Source organism: Adiantum capillus-veneris, chromosome 29, assembly GCF_014529385.1.
Source record: "Adiantum capillus-veneris isolate H3 chromosome 29, ASM1452938v2, whole genome shotgun sequence".
Classification (NCBI taxonomy): domain Eukaryota; kingdom Viridiplantae; phylum Streptophyta; class Polypodiopsida; order Polypodiales; family Pteridaceae; genus Adiantum; species Adiantum capillus-veneris.
In genome coordinates, this window is record NC_140959.1 from 68294630 (window position 1) to 68314948 (window position 20319).

General features: G+C 46.3%; 1 protein-coding gene across 2 annotated transcripts in view; it reads left to right on the forward strand.

Moving 5' to 3' along the window:
* Positions 1–1723: 1723 nt before the first annotated feature.
* PHYLLO (2-oxoglutarate decarboxylase/hydro-lyase/magnesium ion-binding protein) overlaps positions 1724–20319 on the forward strand; it is a 174853-nt gene continuing 156257 nt past the window's right edge. The window contains exons 1-2 of one of the 2 annotated variants that reach the window (XM_086505356.1): positions 1724–1977; positions 2389–2607. In XM_086505356.1, coding sequence (XP_086361482.1) covers positions 1816–1977; positions 2389–2607 — 381 coding nt within the window. In that variant the 5' untranslated portion in view covers positions 1724–1815. The remainder of the gene's footprint in view (positions 1978–2388; positions 2608–20319) is intronic. The other variant, XM_086505355.1, reaches the window with a different exon arrangement.

Here is a 20319-nt window from a genome sequence, read left to right on the forward strand (position 1 = left end):
ACTTGATGGCGGTGGCACTACTGGATGTGGATGCGGTGGTGGGCAGCCTTGTTGCCTTGCTGAGAAGGGGTAGAGTCTTTCTATGTGCAAGCTACATCACATGAATTTCCATAGAGTCATCAAAGACGGGATGCACATTCACACAGAGAGAGAGAGAGAGAGAGAGAGAGAGAGAGAGAGAGAGAGGAGGGAGAAGTTTTCCACATGCAAACAGAGGATTTGGACTTTGGCGTCTTTGTTTATTGCATGTACAATGAGAGATAAAGAGGGGGGAGGGGGGGATTTATAAAAAGTGGGGAGCAAAATATTAATGGATTTTATGAAGATTCTCCCTTTCACGAAAGGTGGGGAGACAAACATGCAGTAGTCGACTTTCCATTTTGTCTTTTGTGAGCTTGCTGGATTCCTTATAAAACTCAATGAGGCTACTGATACTGTTCAACAAATAGCAAGAAATAGGTGACGGTCTCAATTTGCAGCACGCTAAAATATTCACGATAGTTGATTAATAAAGTTGTCCCATGAGCAAAGAGTTGAAAAATACTAAGGTCTACTATAATTAAGCAAACAATTGAAAAATACTAAGGTCTAAGTTCAGCTATAATTAAGCAAAAATTTGAAATATAATAGGCCTGCTATAATTAAGCAAATAGTTGAAGAATATTCAAATATAGTGCAAAAGTGAGGGGGGGGGGGGGGGGGGGGGGGGGGGCGGCGTCAAGGTCGAGCGCTAATGTACATGAAAGCCTATAGACAAAATGTCAACAATGTTAGGGAAAATCGATTTTCATAAACTTAGAGAATTCCTTTGGGCAATGAAAAAGCTATGAGGCTTCTTCTACTTGCTAGCAAAAAACACAAGAAAGAACAAGCTCAAGAGTTATCCAGTGTCGGGCTTGCTAGTACCTACCTCTTGCTTCACATATCCATTCTTAAATTAATCACCATCTTAGGAGGTCTAGGGCCAATTGATTTAGTCTCTCAAGTGAAGAAATGAGTGACTTACAGAAATGAGTGACATATAGGAGCTCTTGGCTATGTGTGTTCTAATCAAGTGTCTCTCATTGACTCGCTCGATTTTATCATCGCTCGAAAAACTTCGCTTGGAGTTTGGGATTCCTCAGCCAAAAAGACTTACCAAGATCCATTGTTACCTTTCATCTTCTAGTATGAGCTCGATAATCCGCCGAGAGAGTAATCTGGTATAAGAGGTCTCCATGGGAGGGGGTAATGGTAAGACAAGACGTGATGAGATTGCTTTGATTGAAATTTTCTCTCTCTCTCTCTCTCTCACACACACACACACACACACACACACAGAGGGAGGAGGTACTGCTAACTTTACCTCTTTGAGGTGAGGTAACACTAACTTTACCTCTTTGAGGTAGTGGTGAGGTGACATGATAGGATTGATTCAATTGAATATTTCAGAGGGAGACACTGTGGCTCATACACACAAGGAGGGAAGGCTTCATTGATTGAGGTAATGATAAGACATGATGGAATTGATAAAATGGAGGTAATGCTAACTTTACCTCTTTGAGGTGAGGTAACGCTAACTATATCTCTTTGAGGTAATGGTGAAAGGACATGATAGGATTGAAATTTTATGAGGGAGACACCGAGGCTCAACATGTGGGATTTATTTAATTGTAATCTTCTCACTGAACACGCATCTCAAAAATAGTTATCCCAGTTATCCAACCTATGCCTAAGGAATTATATATACAGCAACGGTAGCGCGAGGGGAGCGAGAGACCCCTCCCGTCCGTAGCAGAACCTACTGCATTTCCCCGCATTTCCCCTCAGACTGATATGGAGCTGGGCCTCGTCGCTTTTGCCACGAGCCCAGCTCTTCCCGACTCTCCCCGTCATGGCGGAGCTTTGGTCACCAAGCTCGCTTACTCAACACACTCTCTCTGCCTCCCCGCCTCTTCATTATATCGAGAAAGCCACCGATATAGTTGTGCTGCAAGGGTACGTGAATGCTCATCCTTCTTCTCACAACCCATGTATAGATGGTGCGCCTACCTTATCTTCTGCATACTATTAGCCTTTTTTCTGCAAATGCACAGTATGGCAGGTGCTTGCATGCAAATGGGAAAGCTATATGGAGAGATATCTCTCGTTCGGCAAGCAGATATGTAAATGTGCAGATAGAACAAGCTGCATTAAATACATTACGCAGTGTAGAAAATTTCTTTAGTTCTGGCATAATACAATTTGTAGTTGTGTATGCGCACAGCAGCTACTAGCTTTCATGGCAGCTAATCTTGAAGTGTACTGAAAAGATAATCATTGTCTGTCGCATAAATCCTTTTTCTAAACCTTCACAAATTTTTGCATTCACTTGCTTTGTATAATTGATTTGTCTTTTTGATTTAACAGCTTCAAACGTTTTGTTGCACTGGCGCTGCAACCACAGTCAAGCCCTCGGTGCAGAATTTCTGCGGTCTAGGGGATCTTGAAGGCCCGGTTCTTCTGTGTGAAACCCGCACATTGCAATCTGTTATATCCTTATCTGATGCACGAAATGCTCTTATTTCTGCGGTTGCTGCACTGCAATCCAATCCACCACGTGTATCAAGTGGGATCATTCGTTTTCAGGTTGGATTCTGTGAACTCTCTCATTGCCTCTTGCCTTCAAGGGGTCCAAAATGAGCAAATATGTCATAAAATTCTAATAAATTTTTCCTGCCAAGTTAAAAAAAAGAAAAAAGGCTTTACAAGCTATGAGAGGCAGGGAGCATAATCTTTTACTTGCATTAAATTACTGAATCATGTTGTAAGTTGTTATGATTTGTAAGTTGAGGCAATTTCTAAAACTATATGCAAAATTTGCTCTCACTATTGTGCTTGCATCCTTGCAAGCCACTCCAATAATAAGCTGGAGAGATGCTTAAGACATGGACTAGTCTCTCCACGAATGACAATGGGAGAGTCACTTTTGGCATTGAAAGTGAAATTATTGTCCGCCCAATCAATGAGAGGGTTATGCTTACGAAACCATCGAATGCCAAGAAGCGTATCACATCCTGAAAGAGGAGACACTACAAATTTTTTGTGAAAGGACGCTTGTTGAACAGTGAATAACACATCAAGGCATTCTCGTGCAATGAGAGAGTCCATACGGGGAGCGAAGCCCGACACCTCGAGAGGAGTTCCAAGCGGGCTCTTTCAACAAGAGAGTCACCAATCACATCATGCATACTGCCTGAATCAAACAAGACCACCATGTGTTGACCATTCACATGATCATAAGATTTTATGAGAGACTCATCAACTGGATGATCATGAGAAACTTGGAACACACTAGTGTTCTCATTTATGGCATTAACAAAGGATGTGGGTTCTGTGGGTTCTTTAGGTTCGTTGGATGGGTTGTTAGGACATGTGCTCTTTATATGATCCTTGACGTGGCATTGATAACAATGACCTTCCCTAGAATAAATGACTTGTTCTTTTGCCGTTATGTATCCTTCTAAAATTCCTTGTGCGGCTTCCTCATATGGGGTTAGCTTAGGTTTAGTAAGTGTGTTATTCATTTTGAGAGTTCTTTTCCGAAAGACTAGAGGAAGATTTGCTAGAAGAGTTACCGTTCTTACTGTTTTGTGGGTTCTGAGGCGTCTGAGAGGTACTGTGAGAAGACTTGTTCTTCTTAGGCTTTCCTTTGTTGTGCTTCATCTCTTGGGAGAGAGCAATTGCTACCGCCTTGTTGAGATCCACGGGGTCGAAGACTTCTAAATCAAACTTGATATATTCGTCCAACCTAAAAAGGAATGTCTCTTTATGCTCATCATCCGATTTGCGTAATTGGGTGCCGAGCTGCAAAACAAGGTTAGAGAAAGACATGACTGGCATACCATTTTGCTTGAGATTGTGCCAATCTTCTTTTAACCGCGCTAAGTACTGAGGTGGCATAAACCGTGCCTTGAGCTTGTCTTCGTGTAGTTACTCGGAACGGAAATAGAGAACGGGAACGGGAGGGTCGGGAATGAGACGGGAACGGGGAGGAGAAGGGGCCCCCGGAACGGGAACAGGGCCGGAACGGTCGGCTAAATTAAGGCTTGTATTACCTCCATTCAGCTTAGTCCAAAATCAACTCCTAAACAACCCCAAAACTGTCCCTAAATCTGTCTCCAAACCTACCCTCAAATTGCCCCAAGTATGGCCCTCCTCCCCTCCCTCCCTCCCTCCCAAACAACCCCAAATCTGCCTCCAAATGCCTACTTTTGCCCGCTCCGCCCTGCATTCCGTCTTGTTCTCTCTGTTCCGAAATACCGTTCTGGTTACACCCTGTTCCGGAACGGTGTTCCGTTCCCCCGACTCCGTTTTGGGAATGGGACTCGTCCGGAACACCGTTTTGGAACGTTTGGGTTGTGTTCCGTCCATTCCCTGTTACACTGTGTTTTGGAAGTTGGCCCAAATTGAAGGATAGGGGCACGTCTTCTTCTAGGTGCGCCATGTGTGATACCAATTAATGGCATCACCAGCAAGGTGTATGGCTGCCATCAAAACCTTGCTATTCCTTGTCTTCTTATTTGTCGCAAAAAAAGCATTAAATTGATGCAACCAAGAATGAATAACACTAGCATCCATCTTACCGTCGTACTTACTGAACGTCAACTTCTCAGTGATGGGGTTGTTGGAGTCCGAATGTCTGCTTGTGCTACCTGATGAACTGCCAACATCTTTGATCGGCTCGGGCTTCAAGGTGAGTACTTGTAGGACCAACTCTTGCATGCGTTGGTTTCTCTGCGCCTCACGCTCTAACTCCAAGGCTGCTCGTCTGTCTTTGGCCACTATTCGTTGGGCTTCGCGTGCTTACTCACGCTCTAGCTCAATAGCTGCCTTTCTTTCTTCGGCCGCCAAGCACGCCTGCTCACGCTCACGCTCAAAGGCTATCTTTCTTTCTTTGGCCGCCAAACGCGCTTGCTCACGCTCACGCTCTAAGGCTTTCTTTCTTTCTTCGTGCTCGCGATCCAAAGCGGCGTGTTGTGCTTCTTATTGTAGCATCATGTCCATCATCGTCTTGACCAAAGCCTCCATAGGATTTGGTGCAAACTGTGGTGTAGATGGGGAAGAGGGAGGGTCGGAAAACCTCCTGGTGGGGAAAATTCTTCTTCACCACCTCCATGCTCATCACCTTCACGCAAAGTATTCATTTCGCTTCGGGTGATGACCATACACTGAGATCTTGGGTACTTAAGTTCTCGAGGAACTTGGGGTCTTGAGGTTCTTGGTTCTTGAGTTCTTGAGGTCTTGAGGTTCTTGAGGTACTTGAGTTCTTTCTTTAGCTTGCAATCTGTGGTAGAGAATGCTTTTCTCTTATCCGAGCTCGACTCTACACTACGGACGCACCCCTTGGTGGCCTTGCACTCACACCAAGGTTGCTTTTCCCACCTCACGTCGATTGGCCGGCCGCTAAGTGCACGGTCCGCTCTCAATGAGTGCTCCGAACTGTGCTCAAGGGTTCCTTTTACTTACGGAAGGAAGAGCCTTCCGTTCCTTTAGTGAGAGTGCAATGATCACAAACAAAGTGAATGACACTGTGAATGAAGGTGCTGAGAGAGAGAGAGAGAAATGAAATGAAATGTTATATTAACGTCTTCAAAAGGCCATAATGACCTATGAGACCCGAAAGTTACAAAGTGGTGGATCTGATACAAAGTCAGAGTAACAAAATAGCCTAATAACAGTACAAAACAAAGATATCTACTATGGGGGCCTAAGTTGGTCGATGTGAGCCAAGCATAAGACTAAGCGGGAAAATTTGGGTGGCTTGTTGGGATGGCTGAATCACAAGAGATCTAGCATCGGTCGTTGGTGAATCTCATCAATTTCCTCCATGGTTAGTAGTCTGACCGGGCGTCGTGCATGCCTGGCCAGCGTGCTCCGAACAGAGAGAGAGAGAGAGAGAGAGAGAGAGAGAAGAATACGACACCAGACGGTTCTCAAACCCTCCTCCAAGGGCCCCCCTCTCTATTGCGAGAGAGGTCTATGCTATTGATTGCACAAATCTGGTACAATGGTCTAAATGCAATGGACTTGCCGACGATGTCGACGACAATGATGGGGCGACGACGAGGACGAGGACGGGCTGAAATCTGAAAACGCTAGGGCTGAATTCTGTAAATCTGCTAAGTGCTGCTGAATTCTGACACTGTGTCGACGATGGCGACGACGCGACGATGATGCGTTGAAAACGCAGATGCTGAAATCTGTGGACAGCGGGGTTGAATCTTAAAACGCTGGTTGATTTGACGGTACAGCGAGAATCTACTGCGGGTAGGTAAGATCTGCGAGGCTAGGGACGGGATCTGCTGTGTCTAAGTGCTGAAAATTGAAAACGCTGATGCAATGGGCTGATTTGACGCTGGAAAATTGCAAAGGCTAGGCAATCTGAAAAAATGCCAGGTGAACTGCAGCAAAAAAGCCAAGTCTGCTGTCTGTTGAAAACGCTATGCTGAATCTGTTGTAGAAAATGCTAAACTGGTGTGCAACCAAAACGCTATTTGCTTCCTGGCTGGAAAATGCTAGGCCTCGTGCCAATCTTGCTGAGAAGGTGCACCGCAAGTTGCTAGAACTTCTGCTGCCTCTTCTGCCAAAAAGTGCTAGCGCTAGGTGTTTATAGATGCTTAGGAAATTTTCCCTTCCGAGTTTTCCAACAAAAGTCAATTATTAATAATAAGTGAAAAATGGATAAATAGGGAAAATGGGTTCTGTGCACTGTAAAATGCTCATGATGGATACTGACTGTCATGCTGTGTGCAACCAGAGGATATAAGTGCCTGGATATGCACGGCCTTCTCACAGGCTCACAAAGGTGCCAGAACACTTCCTAAGCTAACCTGAACCCTAGACTTGAAGTAGCTTGTCCACATGCACATAGGGTTAGATGTGCACGTGACATTCGTTCTCATTGACTGTGAGAGTCGATCCCATTCTTTCTTTACCTCTTCCTCATAGGTTGAAGGAAGGAATTGTGCATAGAACTCCTGTAACAAACTTGGACACCCCAAGTCAAGATTTTACCATGACATAGTAGAGATTCACTTCAAAACAGTATAAAGACGACACGGCCCGGCATAGTTTTGTGCCCACAGGTATTGGCCCCAAAGAATGGCGTCCCTTTCAGTATTTCTTTTTATCTGTGTTCAAAGTACAAAGAGGGCCCGCGGGTCTCACTTTCAGACTCTGCATCTTGAGGCTCTGAGAAGTGAGCCCCTAAGGCCACTTATAAAAGTTACATAGGGTTGCTAAAAGTAGAGCCCCCAAAAGCTTTAAATTCCAAAAGAAATAAGTTTCCAAAAGCAACTGGGCGTCCAAACTTGCAAAAAGCTATTAGTGTAATTCCCGGCCAGTCCGTACGATTGTCAGCGTGATTGGCGGAGATCCGTACAGTCAACATGATTTGCGGAAATCCGTACGCCAGCCACGTTAGCAACCACTTTGCATTATTTTCTTATGTCCCCGGGGTCCCCTCGTCTCTTGGCCAATAAGTTGGGACAACTTGTAGGGCTGCCATGTCACCAGTTTGTGACATATCCCCCTCTTGAAAGAATTGTAATCGCCCTCGATTACACCTGCAAAAATAGACAGACTGTTAATACCGATGCACTAGACACGACACATCTAGCACTTGTATAAATCGACAGTCACATCACTGGACATCACAGGACATCACTTGACATCACAGGACATCACATAACAAATCACATTCAAATTCATTCCAAATCTCAGACCATGATTAATCGGCAACGTATTTAGTAATCGCATCTAGATCCATTCCGGACCTCACGGATGCCCGATTAACTAATCCTTATTGCAATCCTGTCTAGAGAGATTTATGAGACCGAAATGCTGCAATTATTTCGTCTTTCAGTTCCTGCACTCGGACAAGTCAAGTACAAAGCAACAAAGTTACCCAAGTTACCCGGAACGAGAACGGGGGCCTCAGGAACGTTTCTGGACCCCCCCCCCCCCCCCCCCCCCCCCCCCTCAAAAAGGGGAATGGGAATGGGGGCTGGAATGGTAAGCTTAAAATATGCTTAAATTAGGTTGGATTTAACCTATATGTTAGTAGAGAGCCATACACATCCATTAGTCTAAGTAGAATCCTATTTTAGCATCTTTGCAATGATTCTTAAGTCTTAAGGCTTACACGCGATTGGGCAATACTCAATACATGAATTGGGATCATTCTTTACAAAAGCATCTTGATTCTTCATAGAAAGAACATTAACTCAAAGTTGAAGAATAGAGTTCAGACTCCACACAAAAGCTTGGACCAAAAAGATGATAGATCATAGATTATAAAGATGGCTTACAAGGCCAGCCAAGGCGCTACAAAAAGACATGTAGAGGCTAGAGTGCTAATTTCTAAATAACAACTGTAAGAGTCACTATGTGACATGTCAAAACTCAATCACTCATATGGTAGTGCAATACAAAAAGGGGGCAAAGCCGGCGGCCACAAAGGAAACAAATATCAAAAACCAATGAGCAATGAGTCATGACTCATGCCTGATGTTCACCTGTGGGTACGGATAGAAGAGCATCACACCTCCCAATCTGTAGTGGATTCTTGGACGTCGTGAATATCATCCCAATCCTCCTGCATAGGCTCATCCTCATGCGTAGATCCTCCTGCCTCTCCAAGCACCTTTGCCTCTGCCTCCATCTCCCACTGTAGAAAAGGATCCGTCACTTTGGATATTGACTTGCAAAGCATTCTTAAGGTCATTTGCTTTCTCCGCTCCAAGTCGGTTTCTCTTTCTAGATGCAATGTCACAAGGCGGGGCACCACGTGCCAATAGAAAAGAACAGATTGAACAACTTTAAGCACTTCAAATAACAACTGAAGTGAAATGGAGAGAGAGACGGCACGCGACACGGAGTGGCGGAATTCCACCCCAGAGAGTATTGGCCCCAAACCTTGGCGCCCCTTTCGGTATTTCTTTATATTGCATCAACACAGTACAAGCCGGTACTCCAGACTCTGCACCTTCTCCAAAAAGCATGCCAGAGAATGAGCCCTAGCCTCATATTTAAAGGCCCTTGGCCTAAAAAGCAGTTTACATGAAAAGCTTTCAAAATCAAAAGCTTCTGGTCCAAAAAGCAGTTTACATGAAAAGTTTTCAAACTCAAAAGCTTATGGCCAAAAAGCAATGCCAAAAGCTGCCAGCGCAATTTATGGAAATCCGTACAGCCTGCCACGTCATCAGCCAGCGCAATTTTCGGAATGTCTGTTGCCTTAGGGTTAGGGTTTTTGGCAGAAATTAGGGTTTGCAGGTTTTAGGGTTAGGGTTTTCAGAATTAGGGTTTGCAGCAGTTAGGGTTTTTGGCAGAAATTAGGGTTTGGCAGGTTTTAGGGTTAGGGTTTCTAGAATTAGGGTTTTTGGCAGAAATTAGGGTTAGGGTTTTCTGCACTCGGGCAACCACGTCATCACTCTGTGACACTTCTTCTGTTGCTTGTTCTTCTTCGGGTTTAGGCCCCTCGGCCGGTAGCTCCGTTCTTCAGTAGGTCGACACGTCAGCAGTTTGTTACATGCAATGTGGCTATATACAGTGTACACTCCACAATTGCTCCAAGCAAGAGGAGCACCGCTTGGCTGAGAATACGGACGGCAAGTCGCTGAAAATCGGGACCATTTGAACCATTTTCTTGCCACCACAAGACGGAGGAAAGCTTGGTTCGATCAATTTGGGCATCGGTTGTCCCAAATGATCCTCGTATATCCCTTTAAAATGGAGCTGATCCTTGATTTTGCGCTCATGTCACAATCAAGGTGAAGCTTCTTCAAGATGGTGTTTTAATGTGTGTGTACCTCTGAATCATGCTCCTGCCCTGCACCATGGAACTCTGGGTCCAACACAAAAGCTGCACCATGAAGAGGTGAACTATAGGCATTCCACTTGCTGCTACTGCAAAGGTCTTTGATTTCTTCGAGCCTATCTGGGTCCTTCTCATGATCTTCAAGCGCCTCGACCATGCGATCCATTGCTTCATAGACCTTGCCAATGCAAGGTTGCATACCATCCATCACTCTAAGCAAGTGGATCACTGGTTTCACCATTTTGTCAATAGTCTTTAGGGACTCCTAGAACTCAGGATCCTCTACCTTCCCTGTACAAATGATCCCTACGATTGTACTTGCATGGGAAGTCTCAGCAAACTCTGTACTGATGAAGAGCTGCCGCACTGCACTTTGACACTCTACAAAGCGGCTTACCATTAGATAGTTGTAGACGAAGCGTGTCTCACAATACTTTAGAAGCACTTTGCCCCCCGACCGCTTCAAGAACTCTGCTCGAAGTATGTTGTGGTTGTTGATGAAAGCAACCACCTTGGACGTGGATGCAATAAGAGGCTCTATCGAAGGTAGTTTGCTGAAATCCTTTAAGAGGTTGTTAAGGCAATGTGCCATGCAAAAGGACACCGTGATGTGAGGATAAGCGCCTTCCAAAATAGCTCTGGCTGCCCTGTTTGATGCCTCCCCATCGGTGACTAGACCTATCACAAGGTCCGACCCAATGGTCTCTATGGCAGATGCCCACTCGCCTGCAAGGAATTTGTTGATTTCCTTGTCTCTGTGGCATCATGGGAGTGGGCAAAATACATCTCCCCTTTGGAATAGGCAACAATGCCGTGGATGGACCTCCTCCTTGTGTCGCTCCATCCATCCGCAATGAGGGTCACGCCATACTTCGTCCATTGCCTCTTCATGTTGAAGGTTGCCATCTCCACAACGGCCTTCTCTCTATCGAGGAGAGTAGTGCGGAGGGCCTCGAAAGAGGGTGGCACATAGCGTGCCTCATACTCTCCAATCCTCGTGCACATTGTCTTGAGGTACTCTGACCTACACAATGCACACAAGAGGTATTAGGTTTACTATTTAGATGAGAATGAGAATCGAGATGGCAAATCATGAGAGAATGAGTCTTACCGAGCCTTTATGAAGGGGATGTGATCATGATAGAAAAAGCGGGCAACACCTGCATCCACATCCTTTGTAAGGTGCAACGGAATGAATGTTTGCGCTTTGCTCAAGATGAGTGCTCCGAACTGTGCTCAAGGTTACTTTTGTTCTTATGGAAGGGAGAGCCTTCTGTTCTTAATGAGAGAATGCTATGATCACAAACAAAGTGAATGGACACTGTGCGTGCAAGTGTATGAGACTGAGAGATAGAGAGAGAAGAGAGATACGACACCAGAGACGTTGTAAAACCCTCCTCCGAAGGCCCCACTCGTCGGCGAGAGTGGTCTACTTATGATTGCACAATCTGGTACAATAGGAATGCATGTGACTGATGCAAGTCCAGGCTATGTCGGTGATGACGACGGGGATGACGAAGTCGACCTAAGGGCTGAAATCTGCAATCTTTCTAGTGCTGTCCAAAAACGCTATGGGCTGAAATCTGCTGCAGGTCCAAGAACGCTGATTTGGGGACTGTTTTCTGTGGGTCTTTGTCGCTGAAAATCTGCAGGTTTAGGGCTGAAAACTGAGGTTTCTTAAGGGCTGAATTTGTTGGTCTTTCCGGGCTGAATCTGCTACCTCTTTTAGGGCTGAATCTGCAAGTTGTTCATTGCTGAAAAACACTACAGGCTGATGTATTCTGGCGCTGCAGATCTGATGCAAAAACGCCAGGCTGATGATGCTTCCAAAAACACTAGGTGCTGTGGGATGCTGCGGGAAGATTTGGTGCAAAAACGCCAAAGCTGAGGCTTGCTGGCGATGGTGTAGATGCTGAAAACGCTAGGGGAGGTTCTGCTAGCTTGGGGGAAAACCACCAAGGGTCTTCTTGGAGAAGTTTCCTGCTGAGCTTGGCTCTTGTTGCCTCTTCTGCCAAATAGTGCTAGTCTAGGTTTGCTTATATACAAATTTAGCAAAATTGCCCTACCTACTTTCCAACAAAAGTCACTTAAAAATAATAAGTGAAAAATGTCAAAAATAGGTAAAATAGGCTAAAATCATTGGAAAATTCCCCTGAAGGATTCTGATGGGAATGCTTATGATCATGCTGTGTGCAACCAGAGGATATGCATCTACACTAAGTGACTGGGCATGCACGGTTTACGAATAGACTCACAAAAAGTGCCAGATCACCTCTAAATCTAGACTGACTGGATTGACTGAACCCTTGTCGTGCTGTAGCTTGTCCACAGACACACAGGGTTGGATGTGTCACGTGACATCCCCTCCTTTTCAAAGTGAGGTATTGGTACCGAACTGTATGGCGTCGAGGGAGATCGCCAATAGCATACGGAATCCTGCAAGGGACTCTTCGCTGGCCCACTCTGATGTGTGGGTCGTGCGGTACTTGAACTTCATAAAGGTCTGCAACGCTTGCTTCTTTGGGCCGCGCCGAAAGCGACACAAAGTCTTTTGTGGCTCCTTCGTTGCTTCAACTTCGTCGAGTGTCACGCTTCTTTCTTTTTCAAGAATCTCCATGGCTGAAAATTCCTGAAACCATTTCCAACACAAAACCATGAACATACCCGTTCCATGTAAAGTGAATGGAAAAAATATTGTCTTCCTAAAAGACTGTGCATGCAATGTAGATGAACAAATAGACGGAGTGTCAAACCGTTCACCACACACACGCAAACAATGAGATCGAATCTCTCTTCTGATCGAAAGCAATCAACTGTGGCAATTCACAACAGAAATACCCATGCTTCGTGCTCATACTGTTATGTGCTCGTTCTACAAATGTGTCATGCAAAGGAAGAGACATGAAATGTGACTTCCTTGAATGCATACTTGTCAGCTTTTCATGAACAATCCGCATACATTCGTGCTTATCCATGAGTGAAACGTGCTAAACATACAATATGTCATGCCTAGGAAAAGGGATCACATAAAGACGCTGACTAAAATAGAGGAAACGATCACGAATGAAACACTCGAACAATGCGTGTGTATCAATCATGCGAACCCATAGTACTTCCTGTGAGGGTTCTTTGGACCTAGGCTCGAGAGCCAAGATCGGTTCTTCTTGAATGATCGAATCGTTCTGTGGGGGTTCTTTGGACCTCGACTCGCAAGCCAAGATCGGATCTTCGTGATTGATCGAATCTACAACGAGGTTAGCTTCGCTAGAAAAAGCATCAACTAACTCATCATCCTTGTGAACAATCACGTCATCTTCATGCAACTCATCATGCTTGTGAGAAATCACATCTTGATCATGCAAATCATCATGCTCATTATTATCATCCAAATCATCATGCTTATGAGAAATCACATCTTGATCATGCAAATCATCCTGCTCATTATTATCATCCAAATCATCATGCTTATCATTGTCATTCAAATCATCATGCTTAATCATTATCATTCAATTCATCATGCTTCTCATAATCATCCAAATCCTGTGTATCATGCTTTGGAGAAGAAGAGACTGAGAGAGTCTCCTTCTCTTGAATCCTTTCAATCTTGTCCTACATATTAGCAATGAGAGAGGGAGAATGAACAATGTCCTCTCCACGAATGACGATGGGAGAATCACTTTTGGCATGGAGAGTGAGAGTGTTAGCCTCCCAATCAATGAGAGGGTTAACATCACAAAACCATCGAATGCCCAAAATCATATCACATCCTGAGAGAGGAGAGACAAGAAATATTCTAGTGAAGGCAGCTTGTTGAATTGCAAACAACACACCAAGACACTCCTGCGTGATGAGAGCGTCCATACCGGGAACAAAGCCAGAGACCTCGAGAGGAGATTTGTGACTAACTACTAGGCGGGCTCTCTCAACAAGAGAGGGATTGATCACATCATGCATACTAACTGGTTCAAACAATATGACAAAACGTTGCCCCTGACACCTGACCATAACATTTAATGAGAGAATCATCAATGGGAGGGTCAAGAGAAACTTAGGGCACACTCGTGTTATCATTAATTGCATTGATAGAGGAAGTGAGTTTTGTGGATTCTTTAGATTCATTCGATTCAAGCTTAGGACATGTTCTTTTTATGTGACCCTTAATGTGAAAAGAACGACCTTCCTTAGAGTAAGTGCTTTGCTCTTCCGACGTGATGTATCCTCCTACAATTCCTTGTGCTACCTTTTCATATGGAGTAAGCTTAGGTTTAGCAATTGTGTTAGTCTTACCCTTAGATTCATTGGAAGAATTCTTTTCTGGGAGACTGTTGGAAGATTGGTTAGAAGAGTTATCATTCTTACCGTTCTGAGGGTTCTGAGAAGTCTGCGAGGTACTTGTGGAAGTCTTGTTCTCCTTAGGCTTTCCCTTGTTGTGCTTCATCTCCTCCGCGAGAGCAATCGCCCGCCTTGTTGAGATCGATTGGATTGAGCACCTCGACATCGTATTTGATATACTCGTCCAATCCATAAAGGAATGCCTCTTTGCGTTCCTTATCCGACTTGCGTAATTGGGTACCTAGCTGCAAAACACGATTAGAAAAAGACATAACCGGCATACCATTTTGCTTGAGAGCGCGCCAATCATCCTTCAATCGTGCGAGGTACTGAGGTGGCATAAACCGCGCCTTGAGCTTGTCTTGGAAATCAGCCCAATTGAAGGAAAGGAGCGTGAATTCGTCGGCTTCCTCTAGGTGCGCGGCTAATTGTGCCTCTTGCCATGCGTGGTACCAATTAATGGTATCACCGGCAAGGTACACGGTTGCCGTCAAAACTTTGCTATTTCTTGTCTTCTTGGTTGTCGCAAAATAAGCATTAAATTGATGCAACCAAGAATGAATAACCGTAGCATCCATCTTACCATCATACTTACTGAAAGTCAACTTCTCTGTGACTGGATGGTTGGAATCCGCATCGTGGCTTGCGCCACTTGAGGAACTCCCACGATCTTTGGTTGGTTTGGACTTCGAGGCAAGCACTTGTCGAACCAATTCTTAAGTGCGTAGTTCTCTTTGAGCCTCACGCTCGATCTCTAAGGCCACTCTTTGAGCTTCACGCTCGGCCTTTCTTTGTGCTTTTCTTTCATTTCATTCATCGCACTCGTGTTCTAAAGCAATACAATTTGCTTCTTGTTGTGCCAACGCAATTCGATTCGCCTCTTGTTGTTGGGCCATCATGTTCATGCGAGTCTCTTCTTGTTTGATCATCATGTCCATCATCTGCTTGACCATTGCCTCCATAGGGTTTGGTACACTTTGTGGCGTAGATGGTGAAAGGGGAGGGTCGGAAAAATCTCTTGGTGGGGAAAATTCTTCGTCGCCTCTCTCATGCTCATCATCTCCAAGCGAAGTAGCCATTCCGCTTCGAGTGATGACCATGCACTAAAGTCGTGGGTTCTTGTGGTCTTGGGTTCTTAAGTTCACGAGGAACTTAGGTTCTTGCGGGTCTTGAGGTTCTTATTGTTTTCTTTCGCTTGCAATTTGTGTTTGAGAAGGATCTTCTCTTTACCCGAGTTCTGCTCTTTTCCGCGGGTGTACCCCTTGGCGGCCTTGCGCTCACACCAAGGTTGCTTTTTTCCACCTCACGTCGATTGGCCGGCCGCTAAGTGCACGGTCCGCTCTCAATGAGTGAAAAGAGGCACAAGGGGAGGCTGGACAAGCCCTTCTTTCCTGGGATTCCTGTCACTCTTCAAAAACACGATTAGGAATCGACACGCCCAAGCGAACTTGCGTTCGTGCGACCGCAACAAGCAAAAAAAGTTCTTGTGATTCTTGTGGTTCTTTCCTTGAGTGATACAGAACACTGCCAAAGCTCTGATACCAATGTTAGGTGCAGCGGAATGAATGTTTGCGGTTTGCTCAAGATGAGTGCTCCGAACTGTGCTCAAGGTTCCTTTTGTTCTTATGGAAGGGAGAGCCTTCCGTTCTTAATGAGAGAATGCTATGATCACAAACAAAGTGAATGGACACTGTGCGTGCAAGTGTATGAGACTGAGAGATAGAGAGAGAAGAGAGATACGACACCAGAGACGTTGTAAAACCGTCCTCCGAAGGCCCCACTCTCGTCGGCGAGAATGGTCTACTTATGATTGCACAATCTGGTACAATGGGAATGCATGTGCCTGATGCAAGTCTAGGCTATGTCGACGACGACGACGGGGATGATGAAGTCGACTTAAGGGTTGAAATCTTTCTACTGCTGTCCAAAAACGCTGATTTGGGGGCTGTTTTCTGTGGGTCTTTGTCGCTGAAAATCTGCAAGTTTAGGGCTGAAAATTGAGGTTTCTTAAGGGCTGAATCTGCTGGTCTTTCCGGGTTGAATCTGCTACCTCTTCACTTCGTTAGCGTAGTGGGCAAAATCGCAAATCTGGATGCACGTTCATCCACGTGGCTGATTCACAAGCTTTTTTTTTTTCAGATTCCTACCCGTCGTTTCCAAAAGCTTCGCGTGCAAGGTTCTCGGCTGCCCTCCTTTGCAGAGCTCGCTGCGTGCATCACCTCCAAACGTTGTTCTCTCTCTCTCTCTCTCTCTCTCTCTCCGCAGACACACCATGTCTTTTTGACGCTTTGCCTGCAAGGTGCTCGGCTGCCCTCCTTTGCAGAGCTCGCTGCATGCATCACCTCGAAACGTTACTCTCTCTCTCTCTCTCCCCCCCCGCAGACACACCATGTCTTTTTGGCACGCTTACTCCCTCTTGTGCTTCCACGGGAACGAGCGCAAAGGTGGAAACGATGGCACCCACCCCTCAGCATCATCAGCGCGTCAGAACAATCTCTCTCTCTCTCTCTCTCTCTCTCACATCTTGGGGTTTATCCCTCGCCGTCGGCACGTTCTCCTGTCCGGTCCCTTTCCCTTGCTCCGTAGCCCTGCCTGTTCGCCATGCCTTGCTGCCTCAAACTGCAAGGGAGCACCCAATGCAAACGATTTTGCTCCATCACTTTCTTCTCTCGCAGTGCAATACATCATCTATTGCACACAGATGAGAGAGAGAGAGAGAGAGAGAGAGAGAGAGAGAGAGAGAGAGAGAGAGAGAGAGAGAGAGAGAGAGAGAGAGAGACCCAGGTTTTGCCTCTACCCGTCGCATCTTTCTCTTTGATCTGCTCCTAGGATGCCCTTTGGCTCCGGATCTGCCTCCATTGCCCAGCCCCTGCCGACCAAGCTCTGCATTGCATCTCTCTCTCTCTCTCTCTCTCTCTCTCTCTCTCTCTCTCTCTCTCTCTCTCTCTCATCTTGGGGTTTATCCCTCACCGTCGGCACGTTCTCCTGTCCCGTCCCTTTCCCTTGCTCCGTAGCCCTGCTTGTTCCACAAGAAGATTTAGAATTTTTCTCATGTAGGAAAACGGAGTATTTTCCAATGTTTTTCATACAATGAATAACATCATGAGCTTCTGCTCGAGAGGCACCGCATACCTAGCTAGGTACGATTGGGGGCAGGGGACCACCAGACCCCGGTGAGAATTTGTCCAAAACTTCTTGTGTTCGCCATGCCTTACTGCCTCAAACTGCAAGGGAGCACCCAATGCAAACGATGTTGCTCCATCACTTTCTTCTCTCGCAGTGCAATACATCATCTACTGCACACATATGAGAGAGAGAGAGAGAGAGAGAGAGAGAGAGAGAGAGAGAGAGACCTTGGCTTTGCCTCTACCCGTCGCGTCTCTCTCTCTCTCTCTCTCTCTCTCTCTCTCTCTCTCTGATCTACTCTTAGGATGCCCTTTGGCTCTAGATCTGCCTCCATTGCCTGGCCGCTGCCGACCAAGCTCTGCATTCATACCCGCTCAGCTACCCAACTCGCCGACACCCACGTTTCTCTGCCGCCTGCCTCCTTGTTGGGACCACACCTCGCGTCCCCGCCTCGTGAGACTCGAGGAGAGCACAATGAGGCAACGATGAAAAATCTATGCCGTCTGCGTGACACATGGACACACCATTCTCTCTCCCTATCTTTACTTCGTTAGCGTAGTGGGCAAAATCGCAAATCTGGAAGCATGTTCATCCACGTGGCTGATTCACAAGCTTTTTTTAACACAGGAAAAAAAAAGCTCTCCGGGAATAACGTTGCCCTCGTGTAGCTTTCGATCAACCTCCTGCCCCCGCTCCTGCACACCTCAGTCCTCCACCTTTTCTGCACGCAGTGTGCCCCGAGGGGTTGACCGACACCAAGCACGCTAGGTAGAAAGAAGCCATGCGTGCATTTGTTTTGTCTGCCCATCTCGTTGGTTCTCATGCCCTTTGTTGGTGCAGATTGGAGCCCTGCTGCAGTGTGCCATGGTTCCCGTCCAAGATTCTCTCTCTCTCTCTCTCTCTCTCTCTCGCGTAGTGGGCAAAATTGTACATTTGGAAGCATGTTCGTCCACGTGGCTGATTCACAAGCTTTTTTTAACGCAGGCAAAAAAAAGGTCTCCCGGAATAACTTTGCCTTCGTGAAGCCTCTGATCAACCTTTCGCCCCTGCTCTTGCACACCTCAGCCCTCCACCTTTTCTGCACGCAGCGTGCCCCGAGGGGCTGACCGACACCAAGCACGCTGGGCAGAAAGAAGCCATGCGTGCATTTGTTTTGTCTGCCCATCTGGTTGGTTCTCATGCCCTTTGCTGGTGCAAATTGGAGCCCTGCTGCAGAGTGCCGTGCTTCCTGTCCAAGATTCTCTCTCTCTCTCTCTCTCTCTCTCTCTCTCTCTCTCTCTCTCGTGTAGTGGGCAAAATCGCAAATCTGGAAGCACGTTCGTCCATGTGGCTAATTCACAAGCTTTTTTTAACGCAGGCAAAAAAAAAGCTCTCCCGGAATAAAGCTGCCCTCGTGCGGCCTCCGATCAACCTCCTGCCCCCGCTCCTGCACACCTCAGCACTCCACCAAGCACGCTGGGCAGAAAGAAGCCATGCGTGCATTTGTTTTGTCTGTCCATCTGGTTGGTTCTCATGCCCTTTGCTGGTGCAGATTGGAGCCCTGCTGTAGAGTGTCGTGCTTCCCGTCCAAGATTCTCTCTCTCTCTCTCTCTCTCTCTCTCTCTCTCTCTCTCTCTCTCTCTCTCTCTCTCGTAGTGGGCAAAATCGCAAATCTGGAAGCACGTTCGTCCACGTGGCTGATTCACAAGCTTTTTTTAACGCAGACAAAACAGAGCTCTCTCGGAGTAATGTTGCTCTCGTGCAGCCTCTGATCAACCTCCCGCCCCCGCTCGTGCACACCTCAGCCCTGCACCTTTCCTGCACACAGTGTGCCCCGGGGGGTTGACCGACACCAAGCACGCTGGGCAGAAAGAAGCCATGCGCGCATTTGTTTTGTCTGCCCATCTGGTTGGTTCTCATGCTCTTTGCTGGTGCAGATTGGAGCCCTGCTGCAGAGTGTCGCGCTTCGCGTCCAAGATTCTCTCTCTCTCTCTCTCTCTCTCTCTCTCTCTCTCTCTCTCTCGCGACAAAGGCAATTTCATGAGATAGCCAAGGACAATTTGGAAAAAGACTTTGTTTGGAACTGCTTTGGTCGACATGCCTGTCGCATTTGGTGCAGTCGCGAAAGCACGACACATTCTTGGCGAGCTTCCTCCAGGATCCGGATGGGATGCGGTCTCTTGGTATGCACTTATTGTTGTAGGACATGTGCTAAATGGGTGTATATTCATGGGAGAGCCTATGAAATCACCTATGCATGCATCTTGAAGGCATGTGGCACAAGATGCTGATATGGACACAAAAAGATGTTATGCTGATATGGACACAAAAATCAATTATGTTGTTTGTCAGAGTCTGTTGGAAAAAGTTGTCATGCTTGGCACTATCTTGGTTGATATGTATGTCAAATTTCATGCGCTTGAGAAAGATGTCGTGCTTGGCATTGTCTTGGTCAATATGTATGCCAAATGTGGTGCACTTCGAAAAGCACAAAAAGTGCTTGAGGACCTTATTGTCTGGAATGTCGCCTCTTGGAATGCATTGATTGGGGATGTGCACAACAATAGTAGTGCTAGAGTCTCAGCCCTCCACCTTTTCTGCACGCAGTGTGCCCCGAGGGCTGACCGACACCAAGCACGCTGGGCAGAAAGAAGCCATGTGCGCGTTTGTTTTGTCTGCCCATCTGGTTAGTTCTCAGGCCCTTTGTTGGTGCAAATTGGAGCCCTGCTGCTACAGAGTGCCTTGCTTCCCGTCCAAGATGTCATCTCTCTCTCTCTCTCTCTCTCTCTCTAATTTTCTCTTCTAGGTTCTTGTTTTCTCTTACCCTTGGACTCACTTCAATTCAATACAAATCCGGCTAACGAAGCACTCTAGTTTAGGGCTGAATCTGCAAGTTGTTCATTGCTGAAAACGCTGCAGGCTGAGGTATTCTGGCGATGCAGATCTGATGCAAAAACGCCAGGCTGATGATGCTTCCAAAAACGCTAGGTGCTGTGGGATGCTGCGGGAAGATCTGGTGCAAAAACGCCAAAGCTAAGGCTTGC